This window comes from Podarcis pityusensis (assembly GCF_964106645.2).
Source record: "Podarcis pityusensis genome assembly, chromosome: 17".
NCBI lineage: Eukaryota > Metazoa > Chordata > Lepidosauria > Squamata > Lacertidae > Podarcis > Podarcis pityusensis.
This window is the reverse complement of record NC_138042.1, coordinates 19,157,678-19,180,064: the sequence shown is the minus strand read 5'-3', so window position 1 is coordinate 19,180,064 and position 22,387 is coordinate 19,157,678. Positions and strand designations below refer to the sequence as shown.

General features: G+C 43.9%; 1 protein-coding gene across 1 annotated transcript in view; it reads right to left on the bottom strand.

Moving 5' to 3' along the window:
• MUSK (muscle associated receptor tyrosine kinase) overlaps nucleotides 1–22,137 on the bottom strand; it is a 60,639-nt gene extending 38,502 nt beyond the window's left edge. The window contains exons 1-5 of the mRNA XM_080988550.1: nucleotides 21,820–22,137; nucleotides 9,791–9,917; nucleotides 8,417–8,568; nucleotides 7,361–7,488; nucleotides 7,084–7,225 (exon numbers count right to left, since the gene is read on the bottom strand). Coding sequence (XP_080844676.1) covers nucleotides 7,084–7,225; nucleotides 7,361–7,488; nucleotides 8,417–8,568; nucleotides 9,791–9,917; nucleotides 21,820–21,898 — 628 coding nt within the window. The 5' untranslated portion in view covers nucleotides 21,899–22,137. The remainder of the gene's footprint in view (nucleotides 1–7,083; nucleotides 7,226–7,360; nucleotides 7,489–8,416; nucleotides 8,569–9,790; nucleotides 9,918–21,819) is intronic.
• Between the last annotated feature and the right edge of the window lie 250 nt (nucleotides 22,138–22,387).

Genomic DNA, 22,387 nt, shown 5'->3' with positions numbered 1-22,387 from the left:
CCAGTGGGAGCCTGGTGTTGATAAGGTTGCAAGTTAGATCTCCATATGGGACAGCTGCGTATTCCTGCATTGCAAGCGGTTGGACTCGATGATTCTCGGAGTCCTCTAACTCTATGATTCTATTATTCTTTTTACATCTTTTACTGCTTGAGCAGGCAAAGAGGGCTGCCAGAAAAGGCCCCAAGGACCACATGTGGCCCTCGGGATGTGTGTTGGACTGCCCTGATCTGGAGGAACAGACATTCCCCTTCCCTGCCTTACAGAATCAAGCCAGCCCCTGTAAATCAAATAGGTTGCAGATTCATTTAACAGCGGTGGTGGTGGGGAATCATACTGCATGTATTCCACCAGTAGATTATATCAGAAGAAACCTCTTTAGACACATCCATAATACAGAGACCGAAACAAAATGTGAAGAATTTTTGTCTGGCGTCCCTATACAAAACCCATGTAATACAACGACTCATTTCTATATTCGCAGCAGCAAATCCCTAAAGGCAAGTGCATGGAAGGATAAGATGTGTTCGAATTACCTTCCTAAGGAAATGAGGAAGTTCTTTTCATGCCAGACCTTGTTCTGTGCACGTAAAGGAGCCTTTAGCCGCATGTATAAAGTTAAAGGTAAGCCAAGTCTGTTGGCTCAGCTGTCAAGAGCATCTGATGACTCAAGTCCAGGAAATAGTACACCGTAATAATTGTTTCAAAGATGTCTCAGGACTCTGGACTTATCCATTCATCCCTTTGGCCCTGCGGTTTCTAGGCACAGGTTTGCACTTTAAAGCTCTGAGTCCGAGCATTGCTGTTGGTTGGTTGTTTGCTTGTTTGTTTTGCCCTGCGCCTTTCCCTAGGAAAACCCACTCTTTAACACTGTAGCAATTTGGGTTTTCGTGGATTGCCTGTTTGCTCTGATTCAGCATTAAAGAGCGGGCTTCCGTGGGGAAGTTATTATTATCATTTAATTTATTTATAACATTTATATACCACCATGGGACGCGGGTGGCGCTGTGGTTTAAACCACAGAGCCTAGGGCTTTGCCGATCAGAAGGTCGGTGGTTCGAATCCCCGCAACGGGGTGAGCTCCCGTTGCTCTGTCCCTGCTCCTGCCAACCTAGCAGTTTGAAAGCACGTCAAAGTGCAAGTAGATAAATAGGTACCGCTCCGGTGGGAAGGTAAATGGCATTTCCGTGTGCTGCTCTGGTTCGCCAGAAGCGGCTTAGTCATGCTGGCCACATGACCTGGAAGCTGTACGCCGGCTCCTCGGCCAGTAAAGTGAGATGAGCGCCTCAACCCCAGAGTTGGTCATGACTGGACCTAATGGTCAGGGGTCCCTTTACCTTTACCCCTGCTCTAACCAATACGCCACGTTGGGACAAATAATAATAATAATAATAATAATAATAATAATAATAATAATGTTCAGACACAAAGCTTTAAAGCACAAAGCTTTAAAGTCCCTTTGTTTAATTCTCCGCACTCTGTCCTTTGTAAAGTTTGCCGCAGCAAATATTACAGGGCTGACTAAAAACCCCAACAGCATTCTGCATGTCCATCCATATGCTTCAGGGAAATAGTAAAGAATAATTAAAATGGCAACAACAACCATCACTGCAAAGTTTTGATGGGGCCCCAAAGTCTTAAGTGAATCAGGACAGGAGATCAAGTTATTGCCTAGTAACTTGTGAAGTTCACACAGTCAATCTGGAAGCCTCCTGCTAAAAGAAGTGGAGGCAGGGAAAGGCTTTCGTAAAAGAAGGGCTCGGTGGATTGGGCTCATCATCTGTTGGAGGCTAAAGACACAAGCTGGGCAGCAAACCAAATGAAATCTCACTCTGATCGAAACCAAAAATTCATTTGTTCCCAAGGTACCACAGACACAGCAACAAAAGGAGATGAACCACTGTGTTTTCCTCGTCTCTCCAATAACATTTAATTTATTTATGACATTTATATACCATCATAGTCTTCCAAGGATCTCCTTGGACAAAGAAAGAACCAGTGCACATTAGGGGATACCAGTTTCCACCAACACTAATTATTCTCCCCTGCAAATGCACCCCAGGCTGTATGGATTTATTTTTCCTTACTGGTCTCCAGCACTGAAATCAAGCCAGCTGAGGGGGCAAAAATAACCAGATGCAGCCCTTTCCGGGGGAGAACTGGCTCGCGTGGGAAATATTAAGTACCCTCTCACTGCCAACTTCCACATACAAAAAACCTCCCCCTGTTCCAAGCCCAACATTCTGTTAACACAGCAAATGAGGGTTTGGAGATACACACTGAACAACTTGAGAAGCGACTTGCCCTCAAGTTTAATGCAGGCATTTATCTAACTCCACTAAGCAAGGAATTCGGGGCCAACTTGGGTGCATGAGAAGAAACACGACAGTCAAGAGACATGGTCGTGGTCCAGAGAAGAGACCGGGAAGCTAAAGGACCTTCTCCTTTCTCTGAGCTTCATTGTGAAGGTTGCAGCTCTTGCAGGTCCCCTGCCAAGGTCTAATGATTAAGCGGGGGGGAGGGGGGTAGCTTTCGAGATCTGCTTTTTTCTTTTTCTTTTTTTTAAAAGATTTTCTTGTTTTACAGAAGTAAGTGTAATGTCTCTAATATTTTTTCCGTGTAACATTTTTACAAATCCGTTTCATTTGTTGAGACATTAGGGGGAGGGAGGAAAAAAAGAAGGGGTGGAGGGAGGGACGATGGGTGGGGGTGGGGTCGGGTGGCGATGTTTCTGTTATGCTTAATGTATGTAGGGTTTGGTGTCAGCGTTGCTTGTGCTGTTCACTTGTGTTCCTTTGGTGGTGAGAGAGGTTGGGGTTGGCCTAGGGTGTGATTGTTTCTTTGTTTTCGTGTGTGAGTGGGGTGGGTGGGTGTTTTGGATCAGGTTAGCCATATTGATTTGTATGCTGTTGGTGGATTATTGTCATTGTCTTGTTGGGCTGTGTATGTGATAAAGGGGAGCCATACCGGGGTAAAGGCGTCTTCTTCTGTTTGTCCCCGTGTCAGATTCAGTTTATTGGTTAATTTTTCTAGTAGGGCTGTTTCCCATACTATTTGGTACCATTGGTCCATGCTTACTCCTGACAGGTCTCTCCAGTGTCTGGTTATGGTGTTTCTGGCTGCTGAAAGTAGGTGGGTTATGAGTTCTTTGTGGTGTAAATGGGCATCATTGTCTTGGAAGATGTTTAGTAGGGCCAATTCTGGGGTGATGTCTAATACTTGCTTAGTTATTTTACATATTTCTTGCGTGGCTGTTTTCCAGAATAGATCTGCTGAAGTCATTTAGGTGCCATCATTCATGCCCACATATCAAGTCCTTTTCACACAGACTTTGCTTTTTGTTGCACACTGGACTGAGCCCAAGGAGTTCTCTAGTTTCTCTGGATTTTGTAATGTGGAGAGCACAGTCCTGCGGATGACCGTGAGGTTCTGAGACTGCCACAGCTTCGTGACACCCACATGCATTATCATCGTTGTTACAAAGGCCCCTGTTTAAGACATGCACTTTGTTAAACCATGCAGATTGTGTGTGCGAGGGGGAGCCGTTTCCCAATGAGGTATGCGCAGCCATTTATCCTGGCTGACTTCCAAATCATTCAGATAATTGGAAATTTGGATAAATGGGTATGCCAGCCACGCGAGGTTACATTTATACTGCTCTGTGGGGTGAATACACAGTGAACGCACAGAATGAACTTGCGCAACGTGGTGTTTAGATTAAATCGTGTTTGATTAATGGGGTTCTACTGAGTATACAGTGGCTTGCAAGATTCGCCCATGCCAAATTTCCCGTATGTTCTCTTTCCTCCATCAGTTCCATGGAGCTGTTGTTAGTTCCATCAACCAAACAGAGTTGACGGGTTGGAATATTGCCACGGCAAAGATCATTACTGCTATAATCACTAAAACACAGCACACATGGTCTGAAAATACCTCCGTCTGTTGCATTTCTCTCATTAAGAGCTGCACAACAAAGAAATTGATAAAAGAGATCAATGTTCCAAGTTCTCCAAACAAACAAGCCCTGCATATGTCACAATTTATGTATTTATTTTTTTAAAAAAAAACCCTACCAAATTACTTACTGCCATGACCGCATCTTAAGTACAATGCTTAATTTTGATAGGAGGCAGAATTAAAACAGAAGCTGTGTTAAAATATCATAATTCCTTAAGGGGGGAAGCAATGCAAGTTTGGAACATCTGCAGAAGACTTTTAAGGCCTTTAGTCTGTATCCCTTTCGTCATTGTTTATTTAGAATGAGCATTCCAGTACTGCAAGCAGATAAACCCTTCGAGTGAAGCGTCATATTTGTATGATTTTGCAACATACAGCAGAACAGTCTGTGCATTAATCGGAGCGAATTAAAAAGATTATTTTGAAGCAGACCGTCCCCATTAGTGGCAGTTTTATAAATTAAGAAATCATTTAAGTGCGGGGGAGGAATGTATCAAGGACATAGTGTTCAGAATTTGAATATTTTGTACATTTAGAAGCAAATAAATTGTTGTAAAAGTGCTGCCAACTTCAAATAATAATAAAAATCTATAGGAAAGTATTAAAGAGAGATGGGCAAGGTTAGTTGGTATACTCATTATCAAATATGAATGCTTATGCACAGGGGAAAGTAGTCACAGCTGGAAGTACCATAAAAATAAAAACTTTCTTATTTTTGTAAATGTAGGCATATTTATGTTAAGCCTGAAGAAGAGAAGACTGAGAGCAGTCGTGGTTGGTTGGGTGGTGATCATAGGCTCCAGCTCCTATGGGGCTGAAGACGCCTTACTTCACCTCGCCCCAAAGTATGGGGGAAAGGAGCTGAGCCCCCCCAATCGTGAGGGGCTGAACCCCACCAGGCCCCTCTGCAGTGGTCCGACGCGGCTTCCGCTTGAGTGCAGGAAGTTCCTGCAGCCAATCGGAAGCCCAACCTTGGTTTTTGAACAGTTTCAGGAGTTGAATGGACTCCCAGAACAGATTAGGTTTGATAACCAAGGTACCACTGTAGTCGCCAGGGGTCCAACATGGCAGAGTGCCCAAGATGGACCTCAAGATGCTTCCTCCCCAGCTACAGTCAGAAGGTTCTGCCAATTAATATTGGATTGAGGACATGAAGGCTCATTTAGAGAGATAAAAGCCAATGGCTACTGCCTAGAAATTGCTGATTCTGGTTCCACTTATACATTACCCATAAGGTGTGTTTGCTTCTATCTCTGTCATTGTTCTCACAGTATAAAAGGTGAAGGGACCCCTGACCGTTAGGTCCAGTCGCAGACGACTCGGGCGTTGCAGCGCTCATCTTGCTTTACTGGCCGAGGGAACCGGCGTTTGTCCGCAGACATGTGGCCAGCATGACTAAGCCGCTTCTGGCGAACCAGAGCAGCACGCGGAAACGCCGTTTACCTTCCCGCCGGAGCGGTACGTATTTATCTACTTGCACTTTGACGTGCTTTCAAACTGCTAGGTTGGCAGGAGCAGGGACCGAGCAACAGGAGCTCACCCTGTCGCGGGGGTTCGAACCGCCGACTTTCTGATCGGCAAGCCCTAGGCTCAGTGGTTTAGACCACAGCGCCACCTGCGTCTCACAGCATATTCAGTTCTTTTCAGACCGTGTGATTACGTATCATTGCTAATATGATTATGTGGCATGTTAGTGACGTAGAAGGATGGGCTGCTAGTATGGTCTAGTCCCCGTGGCTGGAAGATCTAGATTAGGATGGGGAACCTGTAGAACTCCAACTGTCTGCATAACTCCAACTACTATTAGCCCAGACAAGCAGGGACAGTGGGCAGGGATTATGGGAGTTCTGTTCCAGCTACATTTCAGGAAGGCCACAGATTTCCCCACCCATGTTGTAGATGTTCCTGGAAGCAATGGTGGAGCAGCTTCAGGGCTGACAGTAACCATATAATTTCTGAAGAAAGGCAGAAATTAGGGAATCTAGGGCAGCGTGTACATGCCATAACTTCTTGATGGAACTATTGAGATAACTGTTGAGGTACCTTCTCCCCTACCTTTCCTAGGGTACCTAAGACCTGTGTGCCCTGCAAGAGTGCAAAAATGAAGAGGTTCAAGCCAGGGACCTTGTGTCACGAGCTCCTCAAGAGACCATTAGTCAGCCCGAGAGACCTCTGTTGTTCTATCATTTGCAGCATTTGTTTATTTTCATATTACAAAACTGCTTATTTGCCTCGAGTGCCTTGTCAGAAAGGCAACATATCAGTGGAATCGAAGTGATCTCATTCTCTGGCACCTTCACAGAAGACTCCATTCGGATGTTACCCATCACCCCAAAATATCTTAGAACGGCTCTAATTTACACCCTGCTAGTAGCAATGGCATGAGAGGAATCCCCAAATGTATGTTCCTAGAAAAGTTTCTTTATTCAGAATTTCCATAGTAACAAAGCTGAGCTTCCCAGAATAGACTGAGTGGTTCACTTTCAGTTCCCTCCTGAAAACTAGGCTAGTCTTTAGGCTCAATATCCCAAGGTCTTTCTTCCAAATGGACATTGGATCCAAAGTTGAGTCTATAGATGGACCTTAAGGTCCATGAATAATCATAGTTTAGAGGTCCCGGGCCCTAAGGAAGTCAGATTATCCTCCACCACCTTTTCAGTGATGGCTCCGACCTGGTGGAATGCTCTGTCCCATGAGACTAGGGCCCTTCAGGATTTAATCTCCTTCCGTCGGGCCTGTAAGACAGAGCTATTCCGCCTGGCCTTTTATTTGAATTCAGCCTAATCTTTTATTTCCCTTCCCTTCCCTCCCCTTCCCCTTTTATGAATATCACCCACTCTGAGACTCCACAGCTAATTCTCCCCTGGCCTCCTCGCTGGCCCAAGTAGGACCAACTCAGCTAGCTAGCCCTGGGGATTATCTAACTGATTTTTTATTTTTGAATTTTAATGTTATTCATGTTTTTATACTGTATTTTATGCTGCTTTTATAATTAAGTATTTTAAAGTGTTTTAAATTTGTTGTTAGCCGCTATGAGCCCGGTTTTTGAACCGGGAAGGGCGGGGTATAATTAAAAATTTGTTGTTATTATTATTATTATTATTATTATTATTATTATGGATCACTCACCTTCCACTTCCAAAGTTACAGGCTTTGAGTACGCCGTCCCAAGGCTGTTCTTTGCCATACACCAATAGTGGCCACTGTCTTCTCTTCGAACATTATGAATCCTCAAGTTGCCTGATTCAAGAATAGCAATCCGAGCATTTTCCTGCCACAAAAAAAGGCCCAGAGTGAGAAAGGAAGGGATTTGTTTTACTCCAGGGCTAAGGAGCTTTCAGACGATGGGTCAATAAGGGTATTTTGAACCCAGAGCCACCACTCACACCTGAAACGGGTTGCTCACCTTTATAACATTTTCTCCTTTGATCCACGATACTGAAGGTTTGGGGTTCCCCATCGTAGTGCATGGAAGAACAGCCTTCAGACCTTCTATTACTTTCACATTGGAAGGTGGGCGGGTTATTTTGGGTTCTAAAACAAAAAAGGTCAAAATGAGATGGAGATAGCAATAGCTGCCACATATTCAAAAGTCAAGTAAGACTATAAAAAGGAGGGCGGGGGAGACAACAGCCCTGTTTTCCTCTCACTATTTGTGCTATAGGTATATTCACTTTCTTCTAGTTCAGAGCAGAAACAAAGGTTTCCCTAAACCCCTGTCAGGGACTGGGCAGGGGAGGAATGGTGGAGACCGCCTCCCCAGGCTGACACTTCCAGGGAGGAGGAAGAGGGAGACAGTATAGATTTACAACAGGGGTTTGTGGGAGGTCACAGCTCAGAGGCAGATGAGGGAAAAGTTGGGAAATAATGGGAGACAAGGAGGCAGAACCGGAATGGCAGCTGGCTGACACGGTGCCTTTAGAAAGCATTCCAGACCCTCCTTTCCCTTCCTCCCCCACAACAAACACTCTGTGAGGTGAGCGAGGCTGAGAGACTTCAGAGAAGTGTGACTAGCCCAAGGTCACCCAGCAGCTGGATGTGGAGGAGCGGGAAATCAAACCCAGTTCACCAGATTATGAGACTACCGCTCTTAACCACTACACTATACTGACTCACTGTAAGTTATCCTGACTACGCATCCCTGATGTTGGGTGTCTCATGAGGCAACTGCCACAGCTATGAGCAATTCATAACCATGTCCCAAATCACAAGGGCAGAAAGAGACTGAAACAAAGGCTGCCATCTACACAGCTATTAAAAAACGCTCTGGGGAAAAAACGTTTTAAAGCTCACAATAGAAAATTTCACAGTGCCACGGTGTTATAACACATTTATAACTTTTTTTTTTACTAGTGTAGTTGAGTCCATATAGTATTAAGGCAAATAATATATTGTGCCCTGTTTTCTTTTCCATGTGAGGACAAAACCAACTTTACGTTCAGTATGGCGTGTGTATACTCACTCATTTTCACCTGCAATGCCCCACATCTTTCTGCCGGTACCCCTACGCCATTGTTTGCAGTGCAGCAATAGACTCCATCATCACTTTCCTCCACACTCAGAATGGTCAGGAGCTGCCCATTTTTTTCTATGCTATACCGTGTGTCAAAGAACCTGAAAAATACATTTAAGTGCATTAAAGGGGGCATTTTAAAAGATGCACGTTACAGACCTGAGCTTATTCACTTGTTGAGAAATGTGGGCTTATCACATTCAGATATGTGAAATAGGCATACACCTATTTTCTTTTTTTCAAAAATGTGTGGAGACCGTCGTGGCATGAAGAAAAAATGGTTTATTCACCCAATTCAAAGTGCTGGCTTTGACCTATGAAACCTTAAATGGCTCAGGACCGCAATACCTCAAGGACCGCCTGTTTCCATGTGAACCTACCTGGACCCTGAGATCGCCTTCTGAGGTCCTCCTTCGTGTGCCTCCTCCTCGAGATGTCCGGAGGGTGGCAACACGAGAACGGGGCCTTCTCTGCAGTGGCTCCCCGTCTGTGGAATGCTCTCCCCAGGGAAGTTCGCCTGGCACCTTCAATACACACCTTTAGGCGCCAGGCAAAAACATTCCTTTTTAACCAGGCCTGTGGTTGATCTTACTGACATCAAATCTCCTTTTAGAATGTGGCTCTTTGGGGGGGGGCGTTAATTGAGTTATTGTTTTTGGTTTGATGTTATATGTTGTGGTCTTGTTTGTGAACCGCCCTGAGACCTCCGGGCATAGGGTGGTGTATAAATTGAATGAATGAATAAAATATTTATTTTATTTGGAAGGAGTCCAGATCTTACACCATAGTCCTTTCAAGAGGTGCTGGTAACCCGCAAAGCAGTGCAGGCACCCTTCAGCCAACCTGCCCAAGATGGCTCTCAGCTCTTCTTCCTCCTCCTTCCTCTCAGCCACCCTTGCTCCCAGAGCAGTTACCCTGGCAACCTTCCAAATCCCCACTCTCTGTTCACACCTCAGGGCTATAGCTATCAACTTTCCCCCCTTTTTAAGGGAAATTCCCTTATTCCGAATAGGATTCCTCACAAAAAAAGGAAAAAGTTGACAGCTATGCTCCGGGCAAGGGAGAAGGAGTTCTCTCGTATTGTTAATGGATTGTTCTTTTGATCACTGTAGCTCAGTCATGTTGTTTTGCATAAGCTAGGCCAGGATTTCCTCTGCAGCTTGCATTCTGCTTTCATATCCCAAATAACCCAAATCCTAGCATTTATTAATTTCTAGGATTTAGGGAGGGGTCCCCTCCTTAAATCTATAACAGTATTTTTGCATGGGTTTTCGCTAATTCATTTGTGGCGATGCCAACATCTTTTGCCCACGTAATTTTTACCTGATGGGAATGTTATTGCGAGTCCATGTGATCTCTGCCTGAGGATAAGCCTCGACTACACACTCAAAGATGGCCACCTCTTCGACTTGGGCATCCACTGTTTCAAGAGAAGCGGCGATGATGGGCGCTGCAAACAGAAGGAGGAAAAAGAAAGATGGCTTAAGAACACTAGTCACGTTCATGGTAGACTCTTGAGTTCACTCAAAAGAAATATACCTGTCTTTTATGCACAAAGCAAGCCCTCAGGGCAAATTAGAAGACAAAACCAGTTACACCCAACTGAAAGTTATCAAGATGAAGGACAATGAAGAGACAATCAGGTAATTTGGGATGAGGGAGAAATTCCGTTCAGTTCAGTTTTATTTTTTTAAAAAAAATAATTTTTATTAACAGACCAATCAAATCAAATCACATAGATTCCAAATTACAAAGCCGAATTTTAAATTTTTTGTTGGGGGTACCCATATTTCAAGTTCCGAAAGGGATCCAATCCTCTTGTTGCTGCTGCTTTAATGTCCACAAATCCGTCCAAATAATGTTCACAATTCTATCCAATCCTTTCTTGTTGTTTTTCACATCTCTTCTTGTTATTTTCATATATTTTTCCTTTCTCTTTGTCTTTGTGACCTCTGATAGTCTCCACAAGCGGGTTGAAACAAATTTATAATCCTGTGTGGGTTTTTCTATTCGTCCAAGAGTTATATTCAGATGGCTACCGTATTTCATCACTTCCATAAAGAAAAACACTCTTACCGTCTACTCGTTAAATTTTCACAGGTCTGTCACTCCCTTTCTCAGTCCTCTGAGGAGGTTCTGCCAGAAAGCCAATATGAAAACAAAGCTTCCTCCTCCCAATCATCAATCTTTCGACAGAACCTGCCAAGATGGTGACTCCCTTTTTATTGCTGCGTCATCAAAAGCCCTTGTTCTTTTCTCGATCTCCATAAGCCAAACTTTTGGTTAGTAATTCATTTCCACACAGTTTTTAATCATCCTGCTTAGGTCAGTTATGCGACGGTTCTTTCTTGGGGAGGGGTTATTGGTTAATCACATAGAAGAAAAGGAAAAAAAATTTCCCCCCCATCCAGTCCCGCTCTGACATACTGAACCTTTGATGTATCTTCTTCATGCTATATTCCGTTAAATCCAACCCGTCGCTCTACTTTCACAGAGGTCACTTCAATTAGCAGTCTTCACTCCCGTTCTTCACTTGAAATATGCGCATTTGCTTCTTTCTAATTGTTTATTTCAAGCTGCTGCAGCCAGTGCGTGATCAGAGACAGCGTCCGGAAGAGCCGGACCCACACAAGGGCTTTGTGCTTAGTAGCCTCACCCTCTTCTTTCGAATCCGGGGGTGATTTATGGCCACAGCAGGCAAGGCAGTGTTCCCCATGTCCTTGGGGCAACAAGGGAAGCTGCATACTCCCATATCAGCCTCTTAATTACCTTGTGTGAGCCGGAGAGATGGTATTGTCGGCCATCTTCCAATGCGCCCCTGGTGCCCCCCCCCGTTCAGTTCAGTTTTAAAGGCAATCCTACCCAATGCACACTTTACAAAGCAATGTATGAATTGAAAGACAGCCATCCTTCAAAAACCACACTTCTCTGAAACTGGCACTCCTCCAAATTTTGCAATGCCATTCTCAGTTAATTGCTGATGTGTGCAAAACCTAAAATGGTAGAAATGAGCAAGACCTCATTTAAAAAATATTAAGTGTAGAAGATGAATCTACTGCGGCAGAAGATGCCCCCTAGGCCTAGGCCATTTAGAACTTCAGAGATAAGAACTGGCATCAGCATTTTGATGCAAACATCTCCTAATAATCCATTTTATGCTGTTTTGACTAATAATATGCACATTTTTTGCCTAGTGTTTTTCCCTAATATGATGCGCTCTAGTGATATTTCCTTGAATGGGGGCAATTTTATGTAAACCTTCCTGTATTTACATTATTTGGTCAGAGAACTGCACCAGAAAATTAGGAGAATTTCTTACTTGACAGGTAGTTGTATTCCATTTTGCAAGGTTCGAATGAGGTACTTTCTCGTTAAAATGCAAACAAAGTTGACTTTCTCCCCCCTTTCCCAAATACAGGGCATACTTCGCTTCTTTTTCTTTGGAGGTGTAGCAGATTTTGTGAGACAGCTGACAAATACATATATATATATATATATATATATATATATCACCCTGTTTAATCCAAGGCCTTGGAGAACTGTAAATACTTTTATATCTTGCCACAAAGTTATGATTAATGGAGATCAAAAGGGCGCCTCCTGCGAATTCTTTTTCCTTTTCTTGGCGTACAAAGGCACACAGCAAACAATTCTTTCAATGTATGTTTGCCAAAGACATCCTACCAGTGCCGGGCAAATTAGATATTGCTGACAGATCCATTTTGCACTTTCTCTACAGCACACAACAGAGAATGCTACAAGCAGCTGGGAGAATCCCCTGACCATCCAAGGATGCTAAAACACTGCCCTCCTTACAGATAAATTACCAAATGGGCATCATGAGTGAGGCAAGTTTACGCTTGAGAGTCAAAACATCTGTCTCTTAGAAAGCCCTAAGCATGGATGAGACCTGGATCAGGGATGGTCGAACCTAACGGTTGGATTTTTTCTCAGTTTTATCTGTTCCCTGGCATGCATTCAAATGGGTCTAGTAACATGCTGGTTTGGGTCTCCAGCTTCCACCTGAGATCCCACTAATGAAATCCTCAGTAATGAGTGCTAAATTGTGGGTGAACATATCAGACAACACAGCGATTCTTCAAACAGCTCTTGTTTATTCACAGGCCAGAACCGAACTGAACTGAAGGGTTCAGCCAGCCTGCTTATATAGAGCTCCAGTACAACATAACTGTAACAACTTTCTGTAACTATCCAATCACTGAACGTCACTTTTGATCCCTTATTTGCATATGTGGACCTGAGTGAAAACTATCTATAGTATTCCCCTGCTGGCCCAGGGTGAGAACTTCAGTACATAACAATGAGGATTTGTTTTTAAAGATTGCCACTAAAAAAGTAACATATGAATATAGCAGGCTGTTCGTTGAAGGAAAACTATATGAAAATGATGTACCGTTGGTACCTAACACCGAGTAAAATTGTGAAAATGTATAGAACTAGTTCAAATCTGTGTTGGAAATGTAAAGGGAAAGAGGGTACCTTTTACCATATGTGGTGGTCTTGTAGAGTGGTAAAAGGCTTCTGGGAAATGATACACAATGAGTTAAAGAAAATGTTTAAGAAAACTTTTGTTTAGTTGGACTCCTTGGCAGGTTTTGAATAAACATCCACAAATTTATTGAGGCTTAACATAGTAGATAGATAATATAAGGATGTATACAATTTTATAATATGCAGAAGTTAAAATTGGTTGGTTGAGAAATCAGAAAGAGGAGCTGAGGGAAGTCGTAGGGGGGAGGGAGGGAGGGTTTGTTGGGGAGGAGGTGGGAGGGAAAAATGCGGGCGAATAATGAAGATGATTTGTTTGAATAATTTGTTATGTGAAAATTGTCAATATTTTTTATTTTTTTTAGAAAAAGAAATAAAACTTTTGTTTAAAAAACCCCAGAAGCTTTTTTGCTAGGTATAATAGGTGAAGAGATACCAAAAGAAGACAAGAGACTGTTTATGTATGCAACGACAGCAGCGAGAATGCTTCTAGCCCAGAGATGGAAGGAGAGAGAAGTGCTGACCAGAGAAGAATGGCAGACTAAACTGATGGAGTATGCAGAAATGGAGAGACCGATGGGACAGATCAGAAACCAGGAATATCAAGTATTTTTAAAAGACTGGAATAATTTTTAATATACTTAAAAGACCACTGTAAACATTTTTGAATGTTTTATGTAGTTTTTATGTAGTTTTATGTAGTTTTTCAATTTCATTGTTCTGCATGGGACAATGACAATAAAGATATTGTATATTGTATATCGTATATCATATATTGTATATCGTAAACAGTTAAAATCATTGGCAGGGATATAATGACACTTGTAATGTGAAATGAACTTTGGAAACTTTGAATATATAACAGATAGATAATGGTAAAAGGTGCAGAAAAAGGAGAAAGAATATATTTTCTTTGGAAAAGGAAACCCATGGAGGTGTTAGTTTGTTTGCCACTGTGCAGTGCTTTGGAGTCACAAGACTCTGTTTTGCATTCCACACATTCCAGACTGCTGGAAGTCTCATGGAAGACAGGAGACGGATGTGACGTTACTGGTTTCCTGTTCCTTTGTTTGTTTCGGTTGCTCTCTGCTCTCACAGAGAGAGGATGATTGCTTTTCTGTCTGCGTAGCTAGCCATAAAACTCTTAGCGATGTAGCCATAAATCTCATCACTTCTGCTGCTTTGATTCCCTGCGTAATGGGAACATGCCTGGAGGCCTCATCAAAGGCTCAGGTCGTTAATTATTGTTGGAGGGGATTCCGAAGGACTCGACCGGGGGATGAGTTTTATCAGCTCGGTCGTAACAGAGATTCCGATGGGGGGGGGAGGTCCGAAGGTTCGATATAACCATTTTATTTTAATGTTTTGAAATGGTTAAAGTTAAAATGTATAAAGTTTATGTAAAACCAATAAAAAATTATATGTATATATAAAAGAAGAGAACAAAATATGTGATTGCAAAGGCATAACTTGCAGGTTTGCTCAGCAGGAGTAGGCTGGGAACTGCAGCTCCTTGTCATTGCCAGGGATGTTGTTGCAAAATGTCCCAGGGGCATCTTACCCATAAAGGCTAGTGGCGTGGGGCACCAGGGCACCAAGTTCTGGAGGGCGCCAGGGAAGAGGTGGAGGCTGGACGTGGTGCCTCCTGGCATCAGCTTGCCACCCTTGCCCGCCTCTGCCATGCTGTGCCGAAGCAGCACCGCGCCCGGAGCCTCCGTCTGCCGTGGCCACCGTGGCACGAAGCAGCCAGCTGAGCTGGGAGCCGCCGCATCCAGCCCCTGCCCACCACCCTCCAGCCGCTGCTCGCCTCCTCCAGCCCCACCGGCAGCGCTGTCCTTAAAAAAAAGGTTGACAACTCTGGGAAACGGGGGGGGGGGCATTGGAGGGAGCTTTGCACCACGGTGCCAGATATGCTTAAGACAGCCCTGCCAGAGACCAGTTCAGGATACAAATATAGCGCACCATAAAGCGCACCAATATTCTGAACTGGGCACCCTCCCCCCTTGAAAGTTCTTCTCTGGCTTAGATTGTAATCCAAGCTGGAGAACTCCCTTCCCCTTTGAATGTCCCTTCTCCTCCCACCCATTTATTTATGCAATGGCAGGAGGGCTGCCTCTTCCTGTCTCCCTGCCACCATTAAAAATGAAAGCGAGTGGGCAAAAAGGGAGAAGAGAGACGCTCCTTTGCTGCCACCGTCGTCACCAAAGTCTCAGCATCAGCTGACAATACAGCAGCAGTCAGGGAAGGGTGTTTCAGGGCACACTTGGTGAGGAAGCCAGATCCTGCCACAATCCTGATGAACATCCTTTAGAAACAAGATGTCATCTGAACTGGGTCTGGAAATGCCTTGAAAGTGACTGAGCATTTTTGGAATTTATTTATTATTTTGGGGGACAGTTGCTTGGTTTTCTAAGCGCCACTCAGCAGGGGTTGCGGTAGGTGAGATCAACCCACCGCTACTCAGGTTTTCAGCCATAGGGAACAGATCACATGATGGTAAGAGGAAGGATCCTTTGGGATCCCTGCGGTCCTTGAGATCCAGACCTTCCAAGTGTCCTTATTTTCCAGGGACAGTCCCAGATTTACAGAAACCGTCTCACTTTCTGATCTGATCCTAGAATGTCCTTTTCCCTTAGGACGTCCCAATTTTCATCAGTGTTAGAGAGTATGGAGTTACGCAGCCCCCAAGCCAAGGAGATATGTAACTATTCAACCTTCAGAAGACATCTGAAGCAGCCATGCAGAGGGAACTGGTTTTTTTACTGTTTAATGTTTTATTATGTTTTTATATATGTTGAAAGCCTCCCAGAGTGGCTGGGGCAACCCAGTTAGGTGGGTGGGGGTATTATTATTATTATTATTATTATTATTATTATTATTGTGGTACTGTACCTCAAGTTACAAGTACCTCAGGTTACAAACTCCGCTAACCTGGAAGAGTTACCTCGAGTTGAGAACTTTGCCCCAGGATGAGAATGGAAATCGTGTGCCGGCGGCACAGCGGCAGCAAGAAGCCCCATTAGCGAAAGCGCTCCTCTAGTTAAGGACAGTTTCAGGTTAAGAACGGACCTCCGGAACGAATTAAGTTTGTAAGTAGAGGTATCACTGTATTATTATTACAGTCAAACCTCGTAACTTGAACGCCTCTGTTGCCAAACGTTTCAGTTCCCGAACCCCGAAAAGCCAGAAATAAGCGTTCTAGTTTTCAAACATTCCTCAGAACTCGAACGTCTGATGCAGCTTCCGCTTGAGTGCAGAAGCTCTTGCAACCAATCGGAAGCCGTGCCTTGGAACTCGAACATTTTGGAAGTCGAACGGTCTTCCGGAATGGATTACATTCAAGTTCTGAGGTCTGACTGTATTATTATTATTATTATTATTATTATTATTATTGAAAGACTCTGCAAGAGAGGGGAGTGGTTGTGGTCGGGAGCCGGACTCCGCCTCAAGCAGGGGGCGTTAGCCCCCTGCCTACCACTAACCTGGCTGGCGCCCACGCCCACGGGCAGGCACCCAACCAGGTGCCTGCGAGGGGGCGTGTTTAGCAGCCTAAATTGCTGTGGCGCCAGCCTTCCGGCCTCACTTTTCGTCGTCCCGTCGCGAGTCACCCACCCTCCACTCCCTTAGAGCTCAGGGTCTCAGTTTTCTTTTGGCCTTGCTATGGACCTTAGGTTGGTCGCCCTGGTTGTCCAGGGGGCCTGGTAGGAATTTTTCCATTTAGCATTAGGCTTTTTGGTTTTTTCGCCTACCTCGTAGCAATCGTCACAACTTTCGTGGTATTGGTGGGTAGGTTAGGCATTGGAATAATGTGTTGTGGTGTGTGGAAGGACTAGGTGTGGCCATCGCCTGCGCCTTCAATTTTGGGTATTCCGTTAAAGGAATCCGGCGGTCGTGTATTCTGTCCGATGCCTGTGTGGTGGGAGGCCATGGCACGACCCTCGGTGACATCAGGGGAGAGCTTATAGTTGGATTAGCATCAACAGGCTCCACCTACTGGTGAATAAACCCCCCTGTTTTAGACTCACCCCTCTCTGAGGGGGTGGAGTCAGCTGACGTAATCCAGTGCCTAAGCCAATACCTTTTCACTTGCTGTAATCAATAAAGTTGTGGCCTTTTCTTGCCCATTAACCTTATATCACATGTCCTCGTGTTTTCATTCCACTACGCGGGGATCGGGTCCTCGAACCACAATAGGATGTTCCTATTTTCATCGGATAAATGTTGGAGGGTATGTGGGATCTAATATTCATTCTCTCACTGGAGCTCTGTACTGAGCCATTTTTTTGCAAAAAAAGACATTCCTAGGGTTTTCTTGACAGCTTGTTTGCATCTTAAAAGTCTTGTGTGACACATGATGATCCACATAAGCCTGACATCCTTTTGCTTTCTCAAGAAAAATAATAATTCAAGTGTGGGTGTTTCTTTGAGAGATCACGATTCCTTCGTGCAGAGTTAAGGAAAGAATGCCATCCATTTTGGGGCGTTGCGTCCAGCTACTAAATCATTTCCACACTCAAAGTGGAAGAAATCAAAATTCAATATAGAAATAATAGAAGGCAAAAACAAAACATTGTCTAAATTATATGACATATTACTGGAATGGCATACAAAAGACGAGGAAGTCAAAGAGGCAATGATTAAATGGGCAATTGACTTCGGTTATAACATCGAGTTTGAAAAGTGGTTGAAATTGTGGAATAGAGACATTAAATTTACGGCCTGTACGAGTTTGAGAGAAAATGTTTGGAAAATGCTCTATAGATGGTATCTTACGCCGGCAAAATTGGCTAAAATCTATAGATCAGAAAATAAGACATGCTGGAAATGTGGTGAAGTGGAGGGAGACCTCTACCATATGTGGTGGCAATGCAACAAGGTGAAGGTTTTTTGGGAAGCAATTTATAATGAACTTAAAAAAGTTTTTAAATATACTTTTCCCAAGAGACCTGAGGCCTTTTTGCTGGGAATAATGGGTAAGGAAATAAAAAATGAAGATAAAAAAATATTTCTCTATGCCACCACAGCCGCAAGAATTATGCTGGCACAAAACTGGAAAATAGAAACTATTGCTAACATAAGTGACTGGCAGGTCAAAATGATCAACTATGCCGAGCTAGATAGATTAACAGGCAGAATACGAGACCAAGACGACCAGAAATTTCAAAAAAATTGGAGTAAATTTTGGAAATATATTGGAACGGATATATAGGAGGAACTGGCGGTATTAGAAAAACTTTATCAGCTAATAACTATAAACTTTAATAAACTAATTACGCAACCCGGGATTTATTTGATACTTACCAAAAGGGTGAAGGGAAGTCAAAGGCTAAGGAGAGCCTAACGGTTATATTATTATTTTTTGTATGATTGTATGCTTTCTTTTTGTATAGTATGAAAATAGGATGAATAATTTATGTTAAAATGTTTATTTTTGTATTTGTTAGTTCTTTTTTCTTTTTTTTTTGTACAAATTCTGAATAAAAATTTACTTGCAAAGTGGATTTTCTCCTCTGCTGTACCCATGGAAGTTGTTCCTTATGCACAATGATTTAGCTGGATACAACTCTTTCTTTCTTAGCGCTTAGACAACAAAATCTGCCATGGCACCAGTTTTCGTGGGCCAGGCAGCTAATTAGGAGCTAATGTTTTCAACTTGTGACTCAGCCTGTTCTATTTACAAAAGCTGTTGACAGCATTATGCAGTTGGATTGTGGGCACAATCTTACCGCCAGTATTTTAATTAAATTCATACAAACACTTCTTTGAAATATTTGTGTAAATCTCCCTCCCAGCACATTTCCCCCCCCCCCACCATGTGAAAAATAATTTATAAGTAGTGTTCATCCTGAACTGATAAAAACTGTTTGCACAACCCATGGTCTTAGCGGCCAACCTCTGTGCTACGTGCAATTGAGTATCTGCTTCATCCAGTGCTTTGGGGAATTTTTAAATGAAAATCATAGCTTGGCAGGCAGTAACCAAGAGCAGAAAAGTGGCTGCTAACTCTTTCCCTTTCTGCTATAGGTAAAGGTAAAGGGACCCCTGACCATTAGGTCCAGTCGTGACCAACTCTGGGGTTCTCTCTGGTTTAAACTCTCTGGTTTAACCCACAGCGCCACCCGCATCCCCTTTCTGCTATATGTCCACCCAAAAGTTCACCTGTCAATCTGCTTTCTCAGCTAAGTAGGGAAAGGTACAGGCTCTCCAAATTTCTCTCTCACAGGGGAGAAAGCCATGGGGAGTCGAATATGGGGACGGTGTTGAACAGACAAAGCGGGTTCTCCTTCATGGGGAGCACGTGTTGTGGTGGGAGCAACCATGACATCCCCTGTTGCTGAGCGGCTTAGTTTGGATGGCCAGCAATTTGATTGGACACCTTCAATTGTTGCTGGGGGAAATTTATTGTTGCAATTTTATTTGATTAATGGGGGTGCTATATATGTTCCCTGCGCGCAGGGTTGAGCTTCCTCTTTTCGCTGCACACATCAGATTACTGCCCAACCTCACTTTATTTAGGGTTTGTTCGCGCTGACCTTGCTATGCCTCTCATGGGGTCATTTGCTTTGGAGCAGGGGCCTGGTAGGAATTTTACCATTTGGCTGATTGGCTGGTGCCATTTCAGTTTTGCCTACTGTGTAGCAAATCATCACAACTTGTAAGGTTGCGGTTAAAGGTAAAGGTAAAGGGACCCCTGACCATTAGGTCCAGTCGTGACCGACTCTGGGGTTGCGGCGCTCATCTTGCTTTATTGGCCGAGGGAGCCAGCGTACAGCTTCCGGGTCATGTGGCCAGCATGACTAGGCCGCTTCTGGCGAACCAGAGCAGCACACGGAAACACCGTTTACCTTCCCGGCGAACGGTACCTATTTATCTACTTGTACTTTGACGTGCTTTCGAACTGCTAGGTTGGCAGGAGCAGCGACTGAGCAACGGGAGCTCACCCCATTGTGGGGATTCAAACCACCGACCTTCTGATCGGCAAGTCCTAGGCTCTGTGGTTTAACCCACAGCGTCACCCGCACCCCTATAAGGTTGTGGTTAGGCATTGTTTAATTTTTGGTTGGTGGAAGGGGTATGGTTGGCTGTGCCTGCCCCTCCAATGCTGCTGCTGCAATGGTATTCCATTAAAGGAATCCAGGGGCTCGCCATGCTTTTGTCCGAACCCCTGGCAAGGGGCTAGGGCCATGCAAGAGCCCCTGGGAGCATTTGGGGAGAGGGAAGAGCCTGGCGCCCAGCTCTACGATCTCCCCCAAAAAATTTTCCCTTACTGACTTCCGCAGGGGTGCGGTTGTCAGTTCTGTTCCTACCTCCAAGTGGTAACAGATAGTTGCTAACCAATGCCTAAGCAACCACTCACATACTGTAATTCAATAAAGTTGTGGCCAAAATTATGCCAAAAACCAAAACAAAAAGGATGTGTGCACCGTGTTTTTATTTGGGGGTGTCTTGGGAGTCCTCGACATGCAAAAGTTGCAGAACAGATAGAAAGTTAAGCAGCCTCCTTTTCTACGACTTGCCCTCCTTCTTCAATGTCAACCTCTCTCAGAGTTGCCTTTAAAAAAAAGAGAATAATGGGGGAAGGATCACCAAACTTCCAGAATGTGTCACTTGGGCCCTAAACAGATCTGTAAAATGTCAGCTGAAGTCATCATTTACAAACTGAAGTCTGAAAATTAAAAACTGAAGTCCATCAAAGTTTAAACTGGATCATGCGCCATAGAGGTGTGACACTCTATGCAACTGCATATATTTAAGAGATATAGTTACACATCTTCAAATGCATAGATAGATATAAAACATACAGTATTTTTCCATGCATAAGACTAGGTTTTTTACCAAAAAACTTGGTTTAAAATTGGGGCTCGTCTTATACATGGGTAGAGCTGAGGGGTGTTTTCTTAATTTGGAGTCCCCCAAAATAGGGGGCATCTTATACATGAGGGTGTCTTATACATGGAAAAATACGGTATAAAGCAGGAATAGGTCCGACTGAAATTGAATGCTGTTAACTGTTCACAAGGCTGCAATGAATATTTGGATCTGTGTGTATGAAACATATATAGCCAGATGAGAAGATCTGTCTATCGATCTGTATTTCAATGCATCTTTTAAAATGTGTATTCTCTCTGAATGTGAATTGTATATGGGCTTTCAGACTAAATATTTGACGTATTCTGTTTTGTTTTGTTTTGTTTTTAGCTGAATCATGCACGGAGTGCCAAAGTCAGTGGATAAACAGATGAGGCTACAGTCCCGTGCAAACTTAACTAGAGGAAAGCCCTGTTGAACACAGTAGGGCTTACAAACATGCAGAGAATTGCACTGTTAAATTCTAATCCACACCTTGGTCTGGGAGATACAAATCACATCAGTTAGTTTGCACTGAATGGGCAAAGATCAAATTCCTCAAGCATCCCTATATCTTCCTATCTGGCACACTTCTGAAGATTTATCGCATGCAGCCTGATAGTCTTATCTATTTACTTACAAGTCGCACAGAGTTCAGTGGGACTTAGTCTCAAAGGATTGCTAGCTGGAGCATATTCCAGCTCACAGCACAGGAAAAAGGTTTCTGTCTTATCACTTCTGTTTAACACGATACGGAGGATAATCAGCCTTCCCACGCAAACAGCCCAGAGAAATTCCTTCCTCCATCACAGCGCCACTGATACGGCAGTTTTGTAAACACAAAAGAGACAGCGGTTCTCCTTCGAAGGTGCAGTGCTGGGAGAAAGGAGTTCCCTCGTGAAAATTTCTGCGGCTTGTATATCGATCACAGGCTTTGGAGCAAGTATAAAACTGGGGGCAAAGAAAACAGAAGATGGACATTAGCTTACACCAACCTTTAGGAGATTTCTCAGCCAAGCTGAAGGCCGCAAGAGTGAAGAAATGGACCAGTGGAATGTTGAGAGCGTCTTTCATGATTAATCCAGGAGGGAGAAAGGGATATGTCTTCTTCAGCCAAAGGCAGGCATATTCCTTCGTAGCGGCTTCCCGTTGAAGCACGGCTTGCTGCAACGTCCCTCTCAGCCACTGTCCCTGCTGTGGGTACTAAGTATAATCAGGAATCCTCACACTTGCTTGCAGTGATGGACAGGACCAGCTGCTGTGCTTCCACTTAGGTCAGTATCAAAACGTGGGGGCTCATGAAACAAGAGAACACAAATCCCTTTAGAATTCCTTCTAAGCAAACATTCGGCAGCAGACAATGCCCTCGATGCCTTTCTAATATAATAGCTGGAGCCAGGGCGACAGAAAATGCCCGGCCTCTGCTGTGGTCAAGAGCCAACAAACGCAGTGTTGTTCTTCCACGTTTCATTTGTATTTATTAAATTTGTATACAGTGGTACCTCGGGATGCGAACAGGATCCGTTCCGGAGCCCTGTTCACATCCTGATTGGAACGTAAGAT